The sequence below is a fragment of the Rattus rattus genome, chromosome 1 (assembly GCF_011064425.1).
Source record: "Rattus rattus isolate New Zealand chromosome 1, Rrattus_CSIRO_v1, whole genome shotgun sequence".
Taxonomy (NCBI): Eukaryota; Metazoa; Chordata; class Mammalia; order Rodentia; family Muridae; genus Rattus; species Rattus rattus.
In genome coordinates this window covers 20,607,321-20,626,289 of record NC_046154.1, presented here as the reverse complement: position 1 = coordinate 20,626,289, position 18,969 = coordinate 20,607,321, and the positions used below count along the sequence as shown (strand labels likewise).

Here is an 18,969-nt window from a genome sequence, read left to right as displayed (position 1 = left end):
AACAAAATAGAACTAATTTACAAATATGGCTTCCGCACCTTTAATCTCCCAAGTGCAGAGGCAGAGAGAGGAGAGTCTCTGAATTTGAGGCCACGCCAGGGCTGTACAACGAGACCCATGTCTCTGGGGGAAGGAGGACAAGGCCAGAATTACAAAGGCCAAAACAGTGCAAATTACCCACACCTCTTAGTCAGCTGTGAAAGGTTGTAGGCCGCAGACTGTTTGCCTCCACTCTTTGAAGCTAGCTTTGGAGCCACTGAGTGAGCATGACTTCCTGTGTTGTGGAGGGTGGAGAAAGATGGGGAAGCCTACAAACAGCAGCAGGAGACAAGTGCTAAGCTGTCTACCAGAACTGCTTTCTGAAAGACCCCTGGGACTGTCTGCCCAGCCATATCACATGACATTCGTTTGAGACAAGGTCTCACTGTGTCATCCTGGCTGGCCTGGGACTCAGAGATTGGCCTTCCTCTTTCTGAGTGCTGGATTAAAGGCGTGCACTGCCACCCCAGGCTTCATTCATTCATTTGGGAATTTCATACTCAAGTGCTTTTATACAATTTTCATCCCACAGGTTTTCCTCTCCAGCTCCTCCCACGTTCCTGCCACTCCCTCTCAACTTCTTGACTTCTTTTTTCTTCTTTTAAGACTTAATTTATGAGTGCTCTATCTGCATGTACACCTGCACATCAGAAGAGGGCGTCAGAACTCGTTACAGATCATCAAAAGCGACCATGTAGTTGTTGGGTATTGAACTCAGGACCTAGGAGAGCAGCTAGTGTTAACTGTTGAGCCTTCTCTCCAGCCCCCACCTTTTTATCAGTGTTTGACACGTGTACCCCTCCCCCCTCACTCACTTTCACTCTCGATCTCTCTCACCTGCACATGCATACACACACATAAATACAGCCCTTGAGTCTACTTAATGTGGATATCTGTACATGTGTTAAAGGGGAGGGGGCTTGTCCCTGGAAGACAGCACATTTATAGGACCTGGGAAGTTCCTTGTTTCATAAAGATGAAATGTTCACTGTAGAGAGTATAAGAGAATAGAACTACCAGGGTGGTAACAGGTAAAACCAGTTGCTTCCAAACCTGGTGACCAGTCCCAGTTCCATTTCTGGAATCCATGTGGTGGAAGGGATGTTGTTTTCTTGACCTCCTCATGCATGTGTGGCACATGCCCAGCTTCGTGGGTAGGTGGGTGAGGGGTATGTGTGTTCCTCCCCTCCGGAAAGAAAATAATTCCCAAAGCAGATGGGAATAGTGTGCACTGCACTCCCAGTGTTCAGGAAGGAGAGGCAGGTAGATCGCCACAAGTCCCAGGCCAGCTGGCCAGGGCCACAACAGCAAGTTCTCAGGCTTGGGAGCAAGTGCCCTAATCCTCTCTGAACCATCTCATCTCTGGCCCCGTGTTCCAGCCTTCCACTGTCAGTACAGCCTCGGGTAACCTCAAATATGCACACACACCTTAATGTGTTTGAATAGGAAAGGAGAAACCAAGGTTCTATTACCTTCATGGCTCTAGTCTCTTTTAATCTGGGCTTGTGTGCATGACATTGACTCTTTGTGGGATGTTTCTGAGATTGGGGTTGCTGGGTGTTTGCTCATGGGCATAGGTTTCGTGCTTTTGGCCAGAACACTTTAGAAATGAAGCTGTAACCAAGGGCCCTCCCTGGTGAGCAATTAATTGGCTGTCAGGTAGATCTGTTGTTCTCTGTGATACAACTTGATTGTTTCATTAGAGTTTGGTTTGGGTTCCTCCTCTCCATAGCTGGTTTTCCCCCCCTATTAAGAAGTGACTTTTCTCCATCTGTCCCTTTGTCTCACTATAAAATCAGTGGACTCTTTAGAGATAGGATTTCAGTGTTTAGCCCTGGAAGCTTAGTGTGTAGCCCAAGCTGGCCTTCAACTTCCTCTTACCTCTGGCTTCTGAATGCTAGAATTACACTTGTGAGCTTCTGTGGCTTCCTCTTTGTTTTTGAGATGGTGTCTTCCTTGTAGCCCCGGCTGACCAGGTCATTGCCATCCTCTGGTCTCAGCCTTCCAGGTGCTGATTATGATTGTGCGCCACCACACCCCTGTTTGGGCGTTGTACCCTTTTGTTGCTAGACTTGGCCAGTAGGTGCTATGCCCGTCCCCTTGTGGGATCCCTGTCTCCTGTTAAATGTCTTCACTGTAGGTTCATCTTACCAATTTCCCTCAGCAGCCTGAGACTTTAGTGGAGAATATTTAGAAATCAGGATTTGTTAATGAGCTTGGTTCTTGTTCCTTTGGCTTTATTTTGGGGGTACTACTAAATGAGTGCTCTGATTAATGATGGTGTTCAAGTGGCTTGGCCTTACCCCATCCCCCAACTATGAGTGCTTTATTCAGCTGAAATATGTTCTGCTTCTGTTGGTTGCTGGGTTCCTGTTTGTGTGGTGAGAAGCTGGTAACACCAAGCCCACCTCAATAACCCAGGGACACAGTATTCAGAGAGCAGCTTCACACCCATTAACCCACAGTCTTCTGATTCACAGTGTGCAGGTCAGTAGTGCCTTTAGACTCTGGGTTTTCTGTTTTCTTTTTTTTTTTTTTTTTTTTTATTAACTTGAATATTTCTTATATACATTTCTGAGTGTTATTCCTTTTCCTGGTTTCCGGGCAAACATCCCCCCCCCCCTTCCTTATGGGTGTTCCCTCCCACCCTCCCCCATTGCCGCCCTCCCCAACAGTCTAGTTCACTGGGGTTCAGTATTAGCAGGACCCAGGGCTTCCCTTCCACTGGTGCTCTTACTAGGATATTCATTGCTACCTATGAGGTCAGAGTCCAGGGTCAGTCCATGTATAGTCTTTAGGTAGTGGCTTAGTCCCTGGAAGCTCTGGTTGCTTGGCATTCTTTTCTTTTAACACAGATGAGCTACTTTTATTTTCTGACTTCATCTGAACATATAGTAATCCTTTTTAAGACTCAACTATTAGGGGCTGGAGAGATGGCTCAGTGGTTAAGAGCACTGACTGCTCTTCCAAAGTCTTCAGTCTGAGTTCAATTTCCAGCAACCACATGGTGGCTCACAACCATCTGTAACGGGATCTGATGCCCTCTTCTGGTGTGTCTGAAGACAGCTACAGTGTACTCAAATCTTTTTTTTTAAAATTTACAGTGGTGTAGCACTGTAACACCACTAACCCCTCCATGGCTCTCCATTTCTCACACCATGTTTATCATATTTAAAAAGCTAATCTTAGGCAGGTAGTGGTGGTGCACACCTTTAATCCCAGCATTCCAGAGGCAGAGGCAGGCAGGATGTCCAGTTCAAGGCCAGCCTGGTCTACAGAGTGAGTTCCAGGACAGCCAGGGCTACACAGAGACCCTGTCCTAAGGGGTGGGGGTTGGGGGTGTAAACAAACTTAACAGCTCAGTCCCCTTCCTTTTCATTCCTGGAAGTATTTTTAACTGTAATTCTTCCTTTTTTTCTCTTTATAGAAGAAACTGCAGAGGAAATCCGAATTGTTTAGTTGGGATTGGCGAGCACATTTGGTTAGGAGAAATAGATGAGAATAGTTTTCATAACATTGATGACCCCAACTGTGAGAGGAGGAAAAAGGTGAGTGACTGCAGTTGGTAGGACTTGGTTACTCTGGTTGTGGTTCAGTACCTATGATCAGAAACCTGTTCACTGCACATGCACCGCAGTGGGGTGGGGCTGCATGCCATCCCTACAACTCCCTCCCCTTTTAAAAAAAGAAGAGTAGGGGTTGGGGATTTAGCTCAGTGGTAGAGCGCTTGCCTAGCAAGCGCAAGGCCCTGGGTTCGGTCCCCAGCTCCAAAAAAAAAGAACCAAAAAAAAAAAAAAAAGAAGAGTGAATCACCACAGGTGTCAGTGATCTCGGTGACCTGTGTAGGTGTCAGGACAGGAGACACACGGCCACATGCATTTGAATTTCTGCTTAATTTCAGAAAGTCTAGTTAAGCCACTAGTGACATTATAGTTGTATAAAACTACCTGTGCTAGGGATCAAACCCAGGGTCATGCGCATGCTAGTCACCATCTGTGCATACACTAGGCTGCACCCACAGCCCCCACATACTATAAAGCAGGTAATCATGCAGTATGCAAGCCCTTAGCCTGAGGCCTTGGTTTGCCTTCTATTCTGTGTTCTGTTACCAAGCAAGTTTTACTTAGAACCTAGACAGTCTTAAAGGAGTGGTGCTAATTCAACAAGTTGCCATAGTGGTTTTCCTTTGCTTTCTAGGGTGTTGTCTGTTTTGTGAAATATGTTTGCATTTATATATGGCACAGTTAGTGTTTAAACACATGCATTGATACTTCTAACAAACCCAGCACGCATCAGTCTGCTGTGTTGTATTGGTATTTTCTGGGTTAAAAGGGACACTTCTTTTCAGTTCAAGATCTCTGAGATAGGAGGGCCTCCCATCCTCTTGTCTTGCAGCTCTTAGAAGTCCTACTAAATGCTGGTGTTTATAAGTATAGTGAGAAGCCTGTGCACATGTGCTGCAGACAAACCTCAAGAAACATCTAATTTTAGGTTTACATGGCTGGAGATGGCAGTAACCACACGGTTCCCTCTAAAGTCTTTTCTGCTTTGGGCAGCCACAATAGTGGTCAAACAGAAAAGGCCTTTGAAAGTTCTGTCCCTCTGCAGCTAAGAGGGGTTCGGGTGCTCATGCCAAGTCCATGAGAAGCAGGTTTAAAAATCTTCGGTCTGTAAATTTAAAAATAATGTTCTTGGGCTGGAGAGATGGCTCAGTGGGTAAGAGCAGAGGTCCTGAGTTCAAATCCCAGCAAATACATGGTGGCTCACAACCATCTGTAATGGGATCTGATGCCCTCTTCTGGTGTGTCTGAAGACAGCTACAGTGTACATTATATGTAATAAATAAATTTTAAAAAAATGTTCTTTATAAATCTCTAGTTTTGTGGAGGCTAACGTTGCTACTGTAACTCTTGTTTCTGTAGAATTCGTTTGTGGGCCTGACTAACCTGGGAGCCACCTGTTACGTCAACACCTTCCTCCAGGTGTGGTTCCTCAACTTGGAGCTTCGGCAGGCGCTGTACTTATGCCCAAGCACCTGTAGTGATTACACGAAGGGAGATGGTATCCGTGGAGGAAAAGGTCTGTAACGAATGGGGAGCAGGGGCTTCCTGCTGAGGGCGTGGCCAGCCAACTCTCTCATTTGCCTGCTACAAAGGAGGAAATAGGAGGGTTGGCTCCATGCCACGGATGACACTATAAACATTCAGGGAATCCAAAGTACATCAATAAGTGAAGCTTTTTAAAAATTATTCTTCTCCAGTGAAATATTCTGGTCCTCTTCGGGTACACAAGGAATTTAAGGCCATTGCCTGCCCCCTCAAGAATACTTTTAAAACTTTGTTCTTTGGTTAGAGAGGTGGATGGCTCAGCTGTTCAGAGCACTTGCTGTTCTGTAAAGAACCCACGTTCAGGTTTCCAGTATCTGTGACTCCACTTCCAGGGAGTACCAAGCACACACATGGAACACACACACATAAAATAAAAGTACAGCATTTGGGGCTGGAGAGATGGCTCGGTAGCTAAGAGCACTGACTGCTCTTCCACAGGTCTGAGTTCAGTTCCCAGCAGCCACAGAGTCAGAGAATAAGCATGTACCTCCTGCTTGGCTGGAAGTAGGTAGTTTGTTTTGGTTTTAAATGAAGCTTGCTTTTTCTCTTTTGCTAGATTATGAGCCTCAGACAATTTGTGAGCATCTTCAGTACTTGTTTGCTTTGTTGCAAAACAGTAACAGACGATACATCGATCCTTCGGGATTTGTGAAAGCCTTGGGCTTGGACACTGGGCAGCAGCAGGTGAGAACAACTTCAGTCCTGGGCTCCACACCACCCGGCATCCTCACCTCACGGGTGCTGAGGGGCTCAGGTGCTCCTTAGAGCTTTCTAGGGAAGATGAAGCCGGGCGCTTGTTAAAATGTAGGTTTGACCTGGCATAGTGGCAGACACCTTTGATCCCAGTACTTGGGAGGCAGAGGCAAGGAGATGTGAGTTTGAGGCCAGCCTGGTCTACTTAGTATCAGGACACACTGATAATCTTTCTAAAAGCCACTCTGCCTTTGCTTGCTGGCCAGTGTGTTCTGTGTGCTTGCCGTTCTCTTGTTTGATTTTAACGTACATGTGTGCAGACCATGTGTTCTTAGGTGGTCATGGAGGCTGGTGAGGGGGAAGGGTGTTGGGTTCTTTGGAACTGGAGAGACAGGTGGCTTTGAACTCCTGATGTGGGAGCCGGGAACTGGGGGATCCTCCAGAAGAACAGCAAAAGCTGAGCCGTCTCTCCAGCCTGTGTGCTCTGTACTCTCCGGTTTTTAAAGTTGTGTTTTGTTTTTAATCTATTTTAAATGCTTGGCTGTTTTGCCTGTGTGGATGTCTGTGTACTATTGTCTCTCTGTCTCCTGCCTCTTCCCCGAAGAGGGTGAAAGGCGTCAGACCTTTTGGAACTGGTGTTAGAGATACAGCTGCAGTTCACCGGGAAGGCACTGGGAACTGAACCTGGGTCGTCTTGTGCCAGAGCAGCCGTTTCTCCAGTCTGTCAACTCTTTCTTAAAACTGAGTCAAGTCTAGCCGTAGCCTTTGTGAGACGCTAAATTGGAAATGCAGGTCGTTTCTGAGTAGTATTTTGTTTTCATTAATTTAAACTGCAGGATGCACAAGAGTTTTCCAAGCTTTTTATGTCACTGTTGGAAGACACTTTGTCTAAACAGAAGAACCCGGATGTTCGGAACGTCGTGCAGCAGCAGTTCTGCGGGGAGTATGCCTATGTGACAGTGTGAGTCTACTGCAGCTCTCCTGCCTGCCATTACCTTTCATTTCAGACCCAGGTTATCACAGCGGTGGGTGACCATGGTGCCCAAAGTGTTTATAGCAGTACAGTTCAGCAGGGACATGTAGAAGCAGCCACCTTGCCCATGGCAGTTGAGTGCTCCAGGTGTTGGGAACTGTCTGCCTGAAGTCTTTGGCAGCTGTGTAATGTGGGCGGAGATGTATGGTCAGAACTGGCTGGCAGGCTGAGTCTCCACCACTTGGGGAGGTTGTAGTCCAAGAGAGGCTGATCCCCTGGTCAGGTTTTGTTGTTATTTACATGTAATTTATGCGCTACAGTTTCTGTAATAATGATGGGAGCAGTGGTTCTCAACCCTCCTAATGTTTTGACCCTTTAATACAGCTCCTTATGTTGTGGTGACCCCATAAAATTATTTCATCATTGCCTTATGATCATCCCTTTGCTGCTGTCTTGAGTAGTAACATAAATATCTGCTATACAGGACATTTGACCCGTGAGCGCCCACCATGAGAGCCGCTGGTGCAGGGTGTGTGCTGTAGTGACATGGGTGCTCTGCTCACTCTGACTTAGTGTTAATTGTTTCCTTGCAGGTGTAGTCAGTGTGGCCGAGAGTCTAAGCTCGTATCGAAGTTCTATGAACTGGAGTTAAACATCCAAGGCCACAAGCAGTTAACAGACTGCATCTCCGAGTTCCTGAAGGTACTTAATTGTCAGCATGTGTGGTTTTTCTGCTCTCTGGTGGCTCCCTGCCATTTTGGGTGGCATTTTGATTCATAGGTACATCCATTATTGGAGGCTTTCAAATGAGGTATACCTGTTTTTGTAAAGGTCCCAAGGAACTATAAGCACCAGAGCAGTCTGCACCTTGACTTATATTTAGAGCCTTGTATGCTAATTTGTGTGTAAAGTTACAGCACATGCCCCTCCCTTGTCTCTGCTTTTTATATATTCTGAGTTCTGCAGAGGTGGCTCTGAGAAGCTGCTCTGAGGAACCTTTGGCTATCAAGCTTGACAGGTGGGCAGTGTGATGGCTGCTGAACTTGGAGCACACAACTTCCTGCCTTTAAACAGTGTTGAGTTTGCGTTCTCCCTTGTATACATGAGTAGCCGGAAGCCATTAATCTTGTTGAGTTTATCCAGCTAAAGACTTCCCGAGTGTTCACTTAGTTGTTGACAGTTTTGGCGACAATAGGCAAAGTCAGCTTCAGTGGAGGTTGGGGTGCAGTATGGCTGCCAGAGGCTCACTAAATTAACAGAAGTAGACAGGAGCGGTCATTCACCATGGTGTAGGGAAGGATAATGCAGGGAGGGCTGGCTGTAGTCTGAAATGGGATGGTTACGGCCCCTGGGTGCTCTACAGGAAAGCAGGAGAAGGGTCTTTCTGGGCATCTGAGTCCCCAAAGACCAAGCTGAGGTGGGACTGGGCCTGTGGTTTGAGGACGGGAAGGTCTGTGCGGCATAGCACTTGAGCACATGAAGAGTGACAGAAAACAAATAGCTGGGGAGATGGTCATAGCAGAGAGGCTGGTTGGACGTCTGACTTGTACATCTAGTGAGACTCAAGGACCATCATAGTTGTTGTCGTGGGCCAGTGGAGCGGTCTCAAAGGATGCCTGCAGGTGCTGTCTCTTGAGAGGCTTGAAGGGCAGGGCTGCCAGGCCTGGGTTAACTGAAGTGCTGAGGCGGGCTGGCTGGCCGGCTAGAGTCAATCAAACTTCCACACTGAGTATGAAGGCGAGAGTCTAGGGTCTGCAGGCCCGATGAGTTGGAAGAATGTCTTTGCTAAATGGAAGAAGGCTGAGAAAGGCGGGGTTGAGAAGAACTGCTTGTGAGCTGAGGATGGACCAGGAATTCAAAGCCAGCTTAGCTACATTAGGGAGAGACCGTTCTGTGTGGCTTGATAGCAGAGAGGTTGCTCAGCATGTTGAATGCCAGCACCACACAGGGTGCTTGCATGTGCATGCACAAACACAGGTTGGTGTTAAACATGTCTCCCTTGAACATGAAGGAGGGGGAAGGACTAGAGCTATTTTTATTTTTCTTTTTTTTTTTTGGTTCTTTTTTTCGGAGCTGGGGACTGAACCCAGGGCCTTGCGCTTCCTAGGTAAGCGCTCTACCACTGAGCTAAATCCCCAGCCCCTAGAGCTATTTTTCTAGTCCTGACCTCTGAAGTAATTAAGGAGAAGCAACAGGGCTAGGGAAGCCACAGAAGATCGGGGAGGAGGAAGAGGAAGAGGAGGAGGAGGAGGGTGGTGGTGGTGGTGGAAGGAGTGTGGTGTCTGTAGTTGGATGGAAGCTGCTAGCTGCTGCTCTGTGTTTTACACCAGAGCTTTCCACACTTGCACACACCCTTCCTAACTAGTCTGTCTTGTTCCTAATCAGGAAGAAAGGTTAGAAGGAGACAATCGATACTTCTGTGAAAACTGTCAAAGCAAACAGAATGCCACTCGGAAAATCCGACTTCTGAGCCTCCCTTGTACTCTGAACTTGCAGCTGATGCGTTTTGTGTTTGACCGGTGAGTCTGTGCAGGCAACTGGCAGGGGAAGACGGTGGTAGAATGGCTCACATGGAGCCTTCATGATGATGTATGGCTGGACTTTCTTGGACCCACCATCAGATGATTAATGACACAGAGACTTACTGTATTATGTATGTAGCTTAGGTCTTGGCTTAGGTTGCCTCCCAGCTAGCTCATGTGACTTAGCCTGACTCTTGAAGTGCATGTCACACCACAAGTGTTGCACCCCCACCCACATACGTCCAACTTTCTTCTGTGTCCCACTGGCGAATCTTATACCTGATTATTCTCCCAAAAATCCTCCCTCAGCCCAGAAAATGTTTGCCTTCCCTGTCCTGCCCAGCTTTTGGCTGTAAGCTCTTTATTAAACTAATTATCAGGTGAAGGAGGAAGAGTTTACAAAATACCATAAGAATAATAATACCAAAGTTCCCCCGGAGCCCCTATAGAATTAAAAATGGAATAATACAAAGGTCTTCAAACACTGCATCCCAGCAGTGGTGCAGTAAATTCCTCAGAGGCCAGGTGTATGCGGATAGGAGCTGGAGACGGCAGGAGAATCTGTGTTTGTAACCACTGTTAATTTTCTTTAGCTTTTTAACTAAAAACCATGAGGACCTGAACTGCCTTGATTTTTTTTTTTTTTTCCCTGTTTGATTGTATATAATAAAATTCTCTCCATGGGAATGCGTCTTTCATCATAAAACTAAGGTAGCTTTGCACTTGGACACACAGTCTCTGCTTCCAGCCTGAACTGTTAGGTGTGAGAACTTATCCGGAGCTCAGCCTTTGCCGCTGTGCACCAGACTGCGGTGGAATCTGGCTGCTGTGGGGTTGTCAAGGATCTGGCAGCCAGCGTGTGCACACCTTCCTGCTGGTTTGACTGTCTGTCTTCTTCATGGCAGGCAAACTGGACACAAGAAGAAGCTTAATGCTTATATTGGCTTCTCGGAGAGCCTAGATATGGAGCCATATGTGGAGCACAAAGGTACTGTTTTTCCCGAGCTGTGACTGTTGTTAGCCTGGGAGGGAACCGTGGCCTGCTCTCCATGTGCGCAGCTGCAGTGTCCTTAAATCCCTGTTTGCAGTCTCTGTCCGAACAGCAGCTTTTTGACAAGATGTGACTTTGATTTGTAAGAGTTCGCACACTTAAATTTTACATGTCTCACCAGATGCTGTCCTGTCTCCTTTTAAAGCTCGAAATAGAAATGTGGTCCTGTATACTATGAAAGTGAATATCTGTATGAACCACTCAGAAGGGAGGCCATCCCAGCATCCGGCTGTCCACTGTCCCTTTTCCCTCCTGTCCATCCAATATCACCTTTTCTTTTATTCTTTCTTTGGCATTACGTGTTTCCCTGGGCTTGATAGTTGGGCTCACTCTCTTTGCCTCCTGGGATATTGTCAGGCAGAGATAACATGCAATTAGTCCTGCTGCACTGCTGCTGCTCTGAGTGGGGAGGGTTCCTGGAGAAACAGCATTGCAGGTGTCTCTGTCAAAGTAGAAGGTTTCAGACCACACACAAAGAAGTCTAATTGGACAGCATGAACTTTCATCTGGATTGGCGAGTCCATTTATGCTTGATGTGATTACTGATTTACCTTACCGTCATGAAGCCCCTCCCTCTTTGAATTAACAACTTAGGTTAGCGTACACATTCGAGGTTCCTTCCCTTTGTCCTCAGGGTCCTCCCTCATGTTGCTGTGTTCCACCTCTAGTGGCTCACATCTGCTTCCCACACCTGTAGTCCTTTACCTTGTCTCCTTCCTTCTTGAGGCCTCGCCCTTCATTTGCATTTTCAAGCTCCTTGCTTCTCTAGGGGGCCACCTTAGTGTCTTCTGGCCCTGCTACCTTGGGCACACTGGCTTCTGTTTATCAAACCTGGGAAGAGATTTTCCTAGAGTGGGGCAAGTGTGAATTCCTCCCTTAGCTTTATGTCTGGGACCCTCTCATTAGATGTCATCTCAGAGTGTTATTCTTGAGGACCTCCCAGACTTGGAAATTTGTAGTCTATCTGAGGCCATGAAATTTTTTCCTCTTTTTCTGCTGCTTTTCTTTGAACTAGGGAACTTTGTTTTCTTCTGAATTACGACTGTAAAAGTTCATGCTTTACTTTCACTTACGTGTGAGTGAGTGAGTGCATGTTGACTGCACAGGGGCCTGATTTTCAGAGGCCAGAACAGGGCATCAGACCTACTGAAACTGGTGATTCGGGTCCTCTGCAAGAGCAGTAATTATTCTTAATCCCTGAGCCTTCTCTTTAGCCCCTTCTTACTTTTGAGACAAAGTCTTGCTGTTTAACCTAGGCTGTCTGTCTCCCAGTGCCAGGATTTGCAGGCTCTCCCTTCTTTAAGAGCTCCCTTCCGTCTTCCTCCCTCCCCCCTTTTAGATTTATTGACTGTTGTATGTGAGTACACTGTCACTCTCTTCAGACACACCAGAAGAGGGCACCATATCTCATTACAGATGGTTGTGAGCCACCATGTGGTTGCTGGGAATTGAACTCAGGACCTCTAGAAGAGCAGTCAGTGCTCTTAACCGCTGAGCCATCTCTCCAGCTGCTTTCTTTTTTTTTTACCACATGCTCCCACTGAACTCGGTTTTTGTCAGTTAGGCCAGGTGAGCTGCAGGAATGCACCTGTCTCCATCTATAGGGCACTGGGATTGCAGACATATACCACCCATACTTTGCCTTTTAAAAAAAAGTCATTTTGCGTGTGCATGTTTTTATACATGCCAGGGTGCATGTATGAAGGTCAAGGAACCACTTAAAGTTGGTTCCCTCCTTCCCTTAGAGCCCAGGGATTAAAGTCAGGTTGTCAGGCTTGCTGGTGAGCACCTTTTCCTGCTCCTTAGCCCCATGCCTTGGTTTTGAAAAGCAGGTGCTGATCATCAGACCCTCTTGCTCCTGTGGCAAGAACTATGCTAATCAAGCCGTCTGTCCTGCCTGTTCTTACATCAAGCCATTGTGTATAAACATCTTTGGCTTTTGCTTTTTCTTTTTCTTTTTTGGTGACAGATTCCCTGTGCATGCCATCTTCTGAAAGTGTATTTTTTCTTTGTGAAACTCATTCTCAGAATGTAGGCAGCTACTTATGTACACTGTACTGAAGCTATCCTTCCGCGGTCTCGGCCACCACTGTTGAGTGCAGTCCTATTCTTGTACTTGTGATCGTCTTTCTGTAATCCTGTCTTATTTAAGGTCCTTTCTTTGGTCTTAGTGTTTGCAGTATTGGCTGGATTTTCCATTATTCCATTTATTTGCCCTCCTCATGGAGGCCACCTGAGTGTTTTTAGTGCAGTGTTTGTTTGTCTGCGCTCTTCTTCCTGGTTCTCAGGGTTGTGGTCAGTTGCATTTTCTACTTTCTGCCTTAAAAGTTTTTCTATTCAGGGAAACCTGGTCTGAGGGTGAGCTTCCTCTGTAGTTTTCCTTTGGTTCTGGGTATTTTGAGGTGTCCTGGCTCTTCTATGGTTTTTACCGTTAGTGAAGTAGTTTTAAGACATTTGTTTGGTTTTTAATTAATCTACTTTGTTTTCTGTAATCATATTCTTTAGTTTTAGTTTAATCTCGTTTTCTTCTTCATACTTAATTTTTCATTTATTATTACTGAAGTGAAAATCTTTTTTTTTCCATTTATTATATATAAGTACACTGTAGCTGTCGTCAGACTGAAGTGAAAATCTTTTTTTTTTCCATTTATTATATATAAGTACACTGTAGCTGTCTTCAGACACACCAGAAGAGGGCATTGGATCCCATTACAGATGGTTGTGAGCCACCATGTGGTTGCTGGAATTTGAACTCAGGACCTCTGGAAGAGCAGTCAGTGCTCTTAACCACTGAGCCATCTCTCCAGCTCCTGGGGTCTATTCTTGTGTTCCACCTTAATTTAGTGGGGTCTGTTTCTGCTGTCACCCATACACACCAAGGCTAGCTGGCTCAAAAGCTTCCAGCCACTTCTGTCTTTTTGTCCTACCTGAGGAGCAATGGGATCCTCCGTGGCCCAATTCAGAAATATCTGCATTTCTCCTCAGCAGTATTTTTATCTTAACCTCGAGTTTTGATGTACATTCTAATCTTTATTGATGTCTTTCTTGCTAAGTTACAAGGGTGCTAGGATTTTGTTGTTTGGTCAACTGATATTTTCCTCCAGTAGTAAACAGGGTCCTACATATTTGTTCTTTATTGATTGAGTGATAGACCGACTATTATAGGAACAAGATAGTGAGTTAGGTATGAAGACTTGTTACAGTAGTAGTTGTCTCTGAGAGCTGTCACTTATTAGCAGTTCCAGGATCTATAGACACAGGATGGCTCCATACAGTGTGGTTAAATTATGCTTGGTCATTGTCAGGTAGTTTTTCTTTAAGAGTTTGTTTTGGGTGATTTGTTTTTATGTGTGAGCCTATTGTCTGTGTTCGTGGACATTCCTTGTGCCTGCCAAGGTCAGAAGAGGGGGACATTAAGTCCAGTTATAGGTGATTATGAGCCTCCCTGTGGAGGTTGAAACTATCTTTTATTTTAGTTGTGATTTTGTTTAAAGTTTGTGTTTATGTCTGAGTGTTTGGTCTGCATGCATGTTTATGTGCCATGTGTGTCTGACCCATTTTTTTCTTCTTTTGAAATAGGGTCACTATTATCTATATATAGGTCAGGCTAATTTGGAATTTACAGAGATCTTCCTGGGCCTACCGCCTGCCCCCCCCCCGTTTTGGGATTAAAGGTGCAAACCACCACACCTAACTTTTTCCAACCCTTAGAAGGTTTTATTGAGCTGAACATGACGGTATACAATTATACTTTCCCAACATTCAAGAAAGCGGAGACAGGTGGATTGCTGAGTTTTAAGTGCTTTCTCCATAGGGAAGTGAAGACAAGACCACACGGGCAAAATGAAGAGACTTTACCCTTTTTGTTGTGTTTTGTATTTTGGTCATTTTGAGACATGTCTAGTATTCATCCTTGCCTAGAATTTACCAAATAGCCCACACCAGCCTCTACCTTGCAGCAATCCTCTTGTTGGATTGTCACACTGTGTTTGTTTTTTAAGGCACCTATGTTTTGTAAACATCATCTTAGGTGGTCTTTGCCCAGTTGAGTTGTTTGGCTGTGCCTTCTGTTTGTCGTTCCTCTTATCTCAGTCTTTGGGGTGCTGAGCGGTGGGGGTGAAACCCCTGTGCCTGGCTGTTGGGTGTCTTGTTTGCATTCTGTTGGGCACGTGAAGGACTGCAGTGATACTGGTTTATGTTCAAGCTCTCAGGCATGCTGTCCCCGAAAGCTGTTCTTATAAAGCCTTCTGTCTCTGCAGGCGGGTCCTTTGTGTACGAGCTCAGCGCGGTCCTCATCCACAGAGGAGTCAGTGCCTATTCCGGCCACTACATCGCCCACGTGAAAGACCCCCAGTCTGGAGAATGGTACAAGTTCAATGATGAGGACATAGAGAAGATGGAGGGGAAGAAACTACAGCTAGGGATTGAGGAAGATCTAGGTAAAATCTTTACGTTGTGAGTGCCCTTTTAAAACATAAATTTTGTTGATAGTGTTTGGCCCAAGATTAAGGGTTATCGGGGTCATTGAACCCCACTAGGCATCCTCTGTAGCAGTTCCTGCTTCAAGGATAACCAGACATTTTACCGCAGGGATGGCTGTACCGTGAAAGCAGGCAGGCAGAGGAGTCCGCTTCAGTTACAGGGTTAGCAGGGGAAGGAAAGTTGGCTGACCAGGAGGATATTGTCTGCTAGAGGGAGACTGCGTGGTCCTCTTCCTGAGGTGAAGACTTAATAACTGTCACAGAGAAACTGGTCTGAGCCACAGTCCATGTCAGCCCTTCACCACTTCAGCTGTCACCCACCAACTTTGTTTGCCAGACGGCAGCCAGGTCTCCAACACTTGCCCTTCTAGGATCTTAACTGAAGGTTTGGTGTTTTGAACCAGGCCCGGGTTGGCCTTGAACTCTCCAGTGGCAATCCTCCTGCCTCTGGATTCCTTGTCTTTTTTTTTTTTTTTTTTTTTTTTAAATCAGTTTCTTTCATGATTTATTTATTTTATGTATTTGAGTACACTGTTGCTGTCTTTAGACACAACAGAAGACAGCTTCTGTCTGATTCTATTAGAGATGTTTGTGAGCCACCACATGGTTGCTGGGAATTGAACTCAGTACTTCTGGAAGAGTAGCCACTGCTCTAACCCCCTGAGCCATCCATCTCTCGAGCCCTGCCAGTAAGTTTCTAGGGGGTTCCATTTCTTGATGTTGCTGGGATTCCACCCATGTGCTACCAGAGCTGGCCCTCAGCCGCGTTGTCAAAGTGTCTAGTAGTGGAGGAGCGTTGGCACTCGGGCCTTGCTGACTCTCAGTCTTTGAACCTTATTCCGTTTGTACACTCTGTTTGTTCCCCATCTTGTCATTGTTGCATTATCTGAGGACAAAGCTGAGGTGGAAGGCTGTGGAAGGCCTTGGCTTGTGGTTTCAGGACATTCATGACAGACAGGGAGATGTGTCTCGGCAGCTCTGCTCTTGGGCTCTGGGGTAATGTGTGTTGTCCAGCCCTGGTGAACCATGGAGAAGAGCGCTCACAAGTGCAAAGACCAGCCCTGCTGACACTACTTCCACAGCCAGCCTCAAAAAGATCCAAGTTGTGCTAAAGCTCCAGTTTTACCCTGGTGACTTTCTGCTCCCTAACTCACTGCAGCCTTTTGGGGGTGTTGTTTTTGTTTTTCATTTTTGTAGGACTAGTGTTAAGATTAAAGTCTATTTTTATAAACCTTTGGTTATAAATAATTGTGATTTCATTTTGGCTATTTCTTACTGATTATTTAATGTTTTTTTGTTTTTTTTTTTGTTTGTTTGTTTGTTTTTTAAGGGAGCTACTAGTGGTGGCTTAGCTGTTGAAAATACTTGTTGCGGCTGGAGAGATGGCGCAGTGGTTAAGAGCACTGGCTGCTCTTCCAGAGGTCCTGAGTTCAGTTTCCAGCAACCACATGGTGGCTCACAACCATCTGTAATGGGATCTGATGCCCTCTCCTGGTGTGTCTGAAGACAGCTGCAGTGTACTCATTTTATTTATATATATAATCTTTAACAAAAAAAACAGCCACCAGGTAGGCCTGGGGGTGCGATATACCAGACACTCGCTCTTGTCTTGGCTGCACTGGACCAGTGTAGATCAAGCCAGCTTCCGACTGGGCCCCGAGTGTAGTTGTACATTCTGTGTTCAGCAAATAGGACTTTGCTTTTATGTCGTTTGTCCCGGAGATGTATTTTCATCTTTTAAAAATGGAGTGTTAAAGACAGACATGGTGGCACATACCGGTAATTCCAGCTTTTTAGAGGCTGAGGCAGAAGGCCGAGAATTTAAGAGCAACCTTGGCTGTAGTGTGAGACTGTCTCAGGAAATGCACGGAGTGTGACAAGAACGGCCACTGGGCTCTTCTCACACATCTTCAAATGGCCCGGTGGGTAAGAGTGCTCGCCGCCAAGCCTCTGGCCTGGGTTTGAGCCCTGGAGCCCACATGGTAGGCGACTCCCAACAGTTGTCCCCACGTCACCAGTGCTGCCTGTGCTTCTGCATGCACAGATGCACAGAACCCATCCGGACCTGCTGCATCTCTATGGCCCTTAATGGTTTAGGTGTTTAGCTATTTTAGACGTCTGAAGTGTGTGTGCTTTGCCGTCCATGCTCCTAGTGCCGTGGAGCCAGAAGGGGGTGAGAACAGGGAGGAAGCATAGGTAATGTGGCCATGAGCTGCCATTGCGTGCTGGGGACTGAGAATTCTGGCCCTCTGCAAGAGCAGCCAGTACTAACTGCTGAGCCAGCTCCCCGCGATTAGAGGTGGTGTTTGCGTGTAGGGCTCCTGGGTGCCACCCATCTTGTTTTTCTGAGACAGGGTTGTTTAGGGCCTCTAATCCCCAGGGGTCTGCTCCTCTCCACAGCCTGAGCATTGAGATGGCAAGTGTGTGCCACTGCGCCCAGCTTCTCAAATGCAGACTCTTGGGGAAAGGATCAGGTTGTGTTTGTGCAGTGAGCTCTTTATTCACTGAGCCATGTGAGGCATATAGTCCCTCCCCCACCAAACCTCTCTCTCTTGCAAATTTATTCCTTTATGTCATGAGTACACTGTTACTGTCTTCAGACACACCATCATAGGTGGCGAGCCACCATGTGGTTGCTGGGAATTGAACGCAGGACTTTTGGAAGAGCAGTCAGTGCTCTAAACTGGTGAGCCATCTCTCCAGCGGTCCCCCACCCCCAAACCTTAAACCAATCTGCTTAAATTGTCTTTTAATTTCTTTTTCCCAGCAGAACCTTCTAAGTCCCAGACCCGAAAACCCAAGTGTGGCAAAGGAACGCACTGTTCTCGAAATGCATACATGTTGGTTTATAGACTGCAAACCCAGGAGAAGAACCACACGATGGTTCAAGTCCCAGGTAACCTCTTTTCCTGGATTGCTTTCGGGAATGCCTTAGAATTCTGTACTCCAGGCCAATAAAGACAGCTACCATGCTGCTCACTGGGACAGATCTATCGCTTCAGTATGGTAAATGTTACTGAGAAGTGAGTGCTGGTCACCAATTTACCAGTTTCCCAGCCTTTGGAATGACCGAGCCTTAGGCTATTTTATTATCCCATTCCCAAGAAAGGCAGAAGCGATGTTTAATTATGTTAAAAGGAAAAGGTAACCTAGACTTTAATTTGGCTTTTTTTTTTTTTTTTTTTTTTTTTTAAATTGTACAAAAGAAGTGGGAGCGCTTGGTGGGTCCCATTTGATGGAGACACTTAATGCTTCTGTCGTTTGGGGTGGGTCACGGGGCGGCTTCATTGCTGCTTAGGGTTCCTCAGCCTGGAGGTCTAGCAAAAGGTGACCTCTAGTAGAGGTTTCCATTGCAGTATTCCTCCATCTTGGAATAATGTGTTTATCAGTGTAGCCTTTGTCTTTGGTAAAGGGGATAAGGTTGGTCTCTGTGTTTCTCTTTTGGATAGCCTTTCTCCAAGAGCTGGTGGATCGGGATAATTCCAAATTTGAAGAGTGGTGTGTAGAAATGGCCGAGATGCGCAGGCAGAGTGTGGACAAGGGCAGAGCGAAGCACGAGGAGGTGAAGGAGCTGTACCAAAGGTTGCCTGCTGGAGCTGGTCTGTGCGATATTCCAGGACAACACTATTGCCTTTGAATGCCTGGGGTTCTTTTCTGTGGTGCTTTTCTCTTTAGATGTTGAAAACATGTATATGAAAACCATGTCCTCCTTAGGGGCCTCTGAAATCATCATGCTAATTGGCAGTGACTAGACAGAATACCCAGTATACATTGCTTTGTCACGACCTCTTCAAAGTGGGAGACTGTTACTTAGATCTTAGGTCTGCACTCCCAAGCCGTAAAAACTTTTTTACTGTGGGCAGGTGAGGCAGCTTAGGGGATAAAGTACTTGCCACCAAGTCTGCCAACCTTGAGTTTGATTTTTAAGGACAAGTAGTGGAAGGGAACTGACCTTACAGGCTGTCCTTAGCTCGTGTGCTTCCCCCTCCTCACCACGAATATAAGAAAAAAGAATATTTTTACCGCCAGACGTGGTGGTGTATGTCTTTAATCCCAGCAGAGGCTGGCAGATGTCTGTGAGATGTGGGCAAGTTTCATGCTA

General features: G+C 46.2%; 1 protein-coding gene across 1 annotated transcript in view; it reads left to right on the top strand.

The window, feature by feature from the left end:
- The window catches only part of Usp48 (ubiquitin specific peptidase 48), a 71,200-nt gene that overhangs the window by 9,404 nt on the left and 42,827 nt on the right, over positions 1–18,969 (top strand). The window contains exons 3-12 of the mRNA XM_032895865.1: positions 3,467–3,587; positions 4,962–5,118; positions 5,704–5,831; positions 6,677–6,801; positions 7,407–7,515; positions 9,199–9,332; positions 10,241–10,323; positions 14,646–14,825; positions 17,635–17,763; positions 18,317–18,466. Coding sequence (XP_032751756.1) covers positions 3,467–3,587; positions 4,962–5,118; positions 5,704–5,831; positions 6,677–6,801; positions 7,407–7,515; positions 9,199–9,332; positions 10,241–10,323; positions 14,646–14,825; positions 17,635–17,763; positions 18,317–18,466 — 1,316 coding nt within the window. The remainder of the gene's footprint in view (positions 1–3,466; positions 3,588–4,961; positions 5,119–5,703; positions 5,832–6,676; positions 6,802–7,406; positions 7,516–9,198; positions 9,333–10,240; positions 10,324–14,645; positions 14,826–17,634; positions 17,764–18,316; positions 18,467–18,969) is intronic.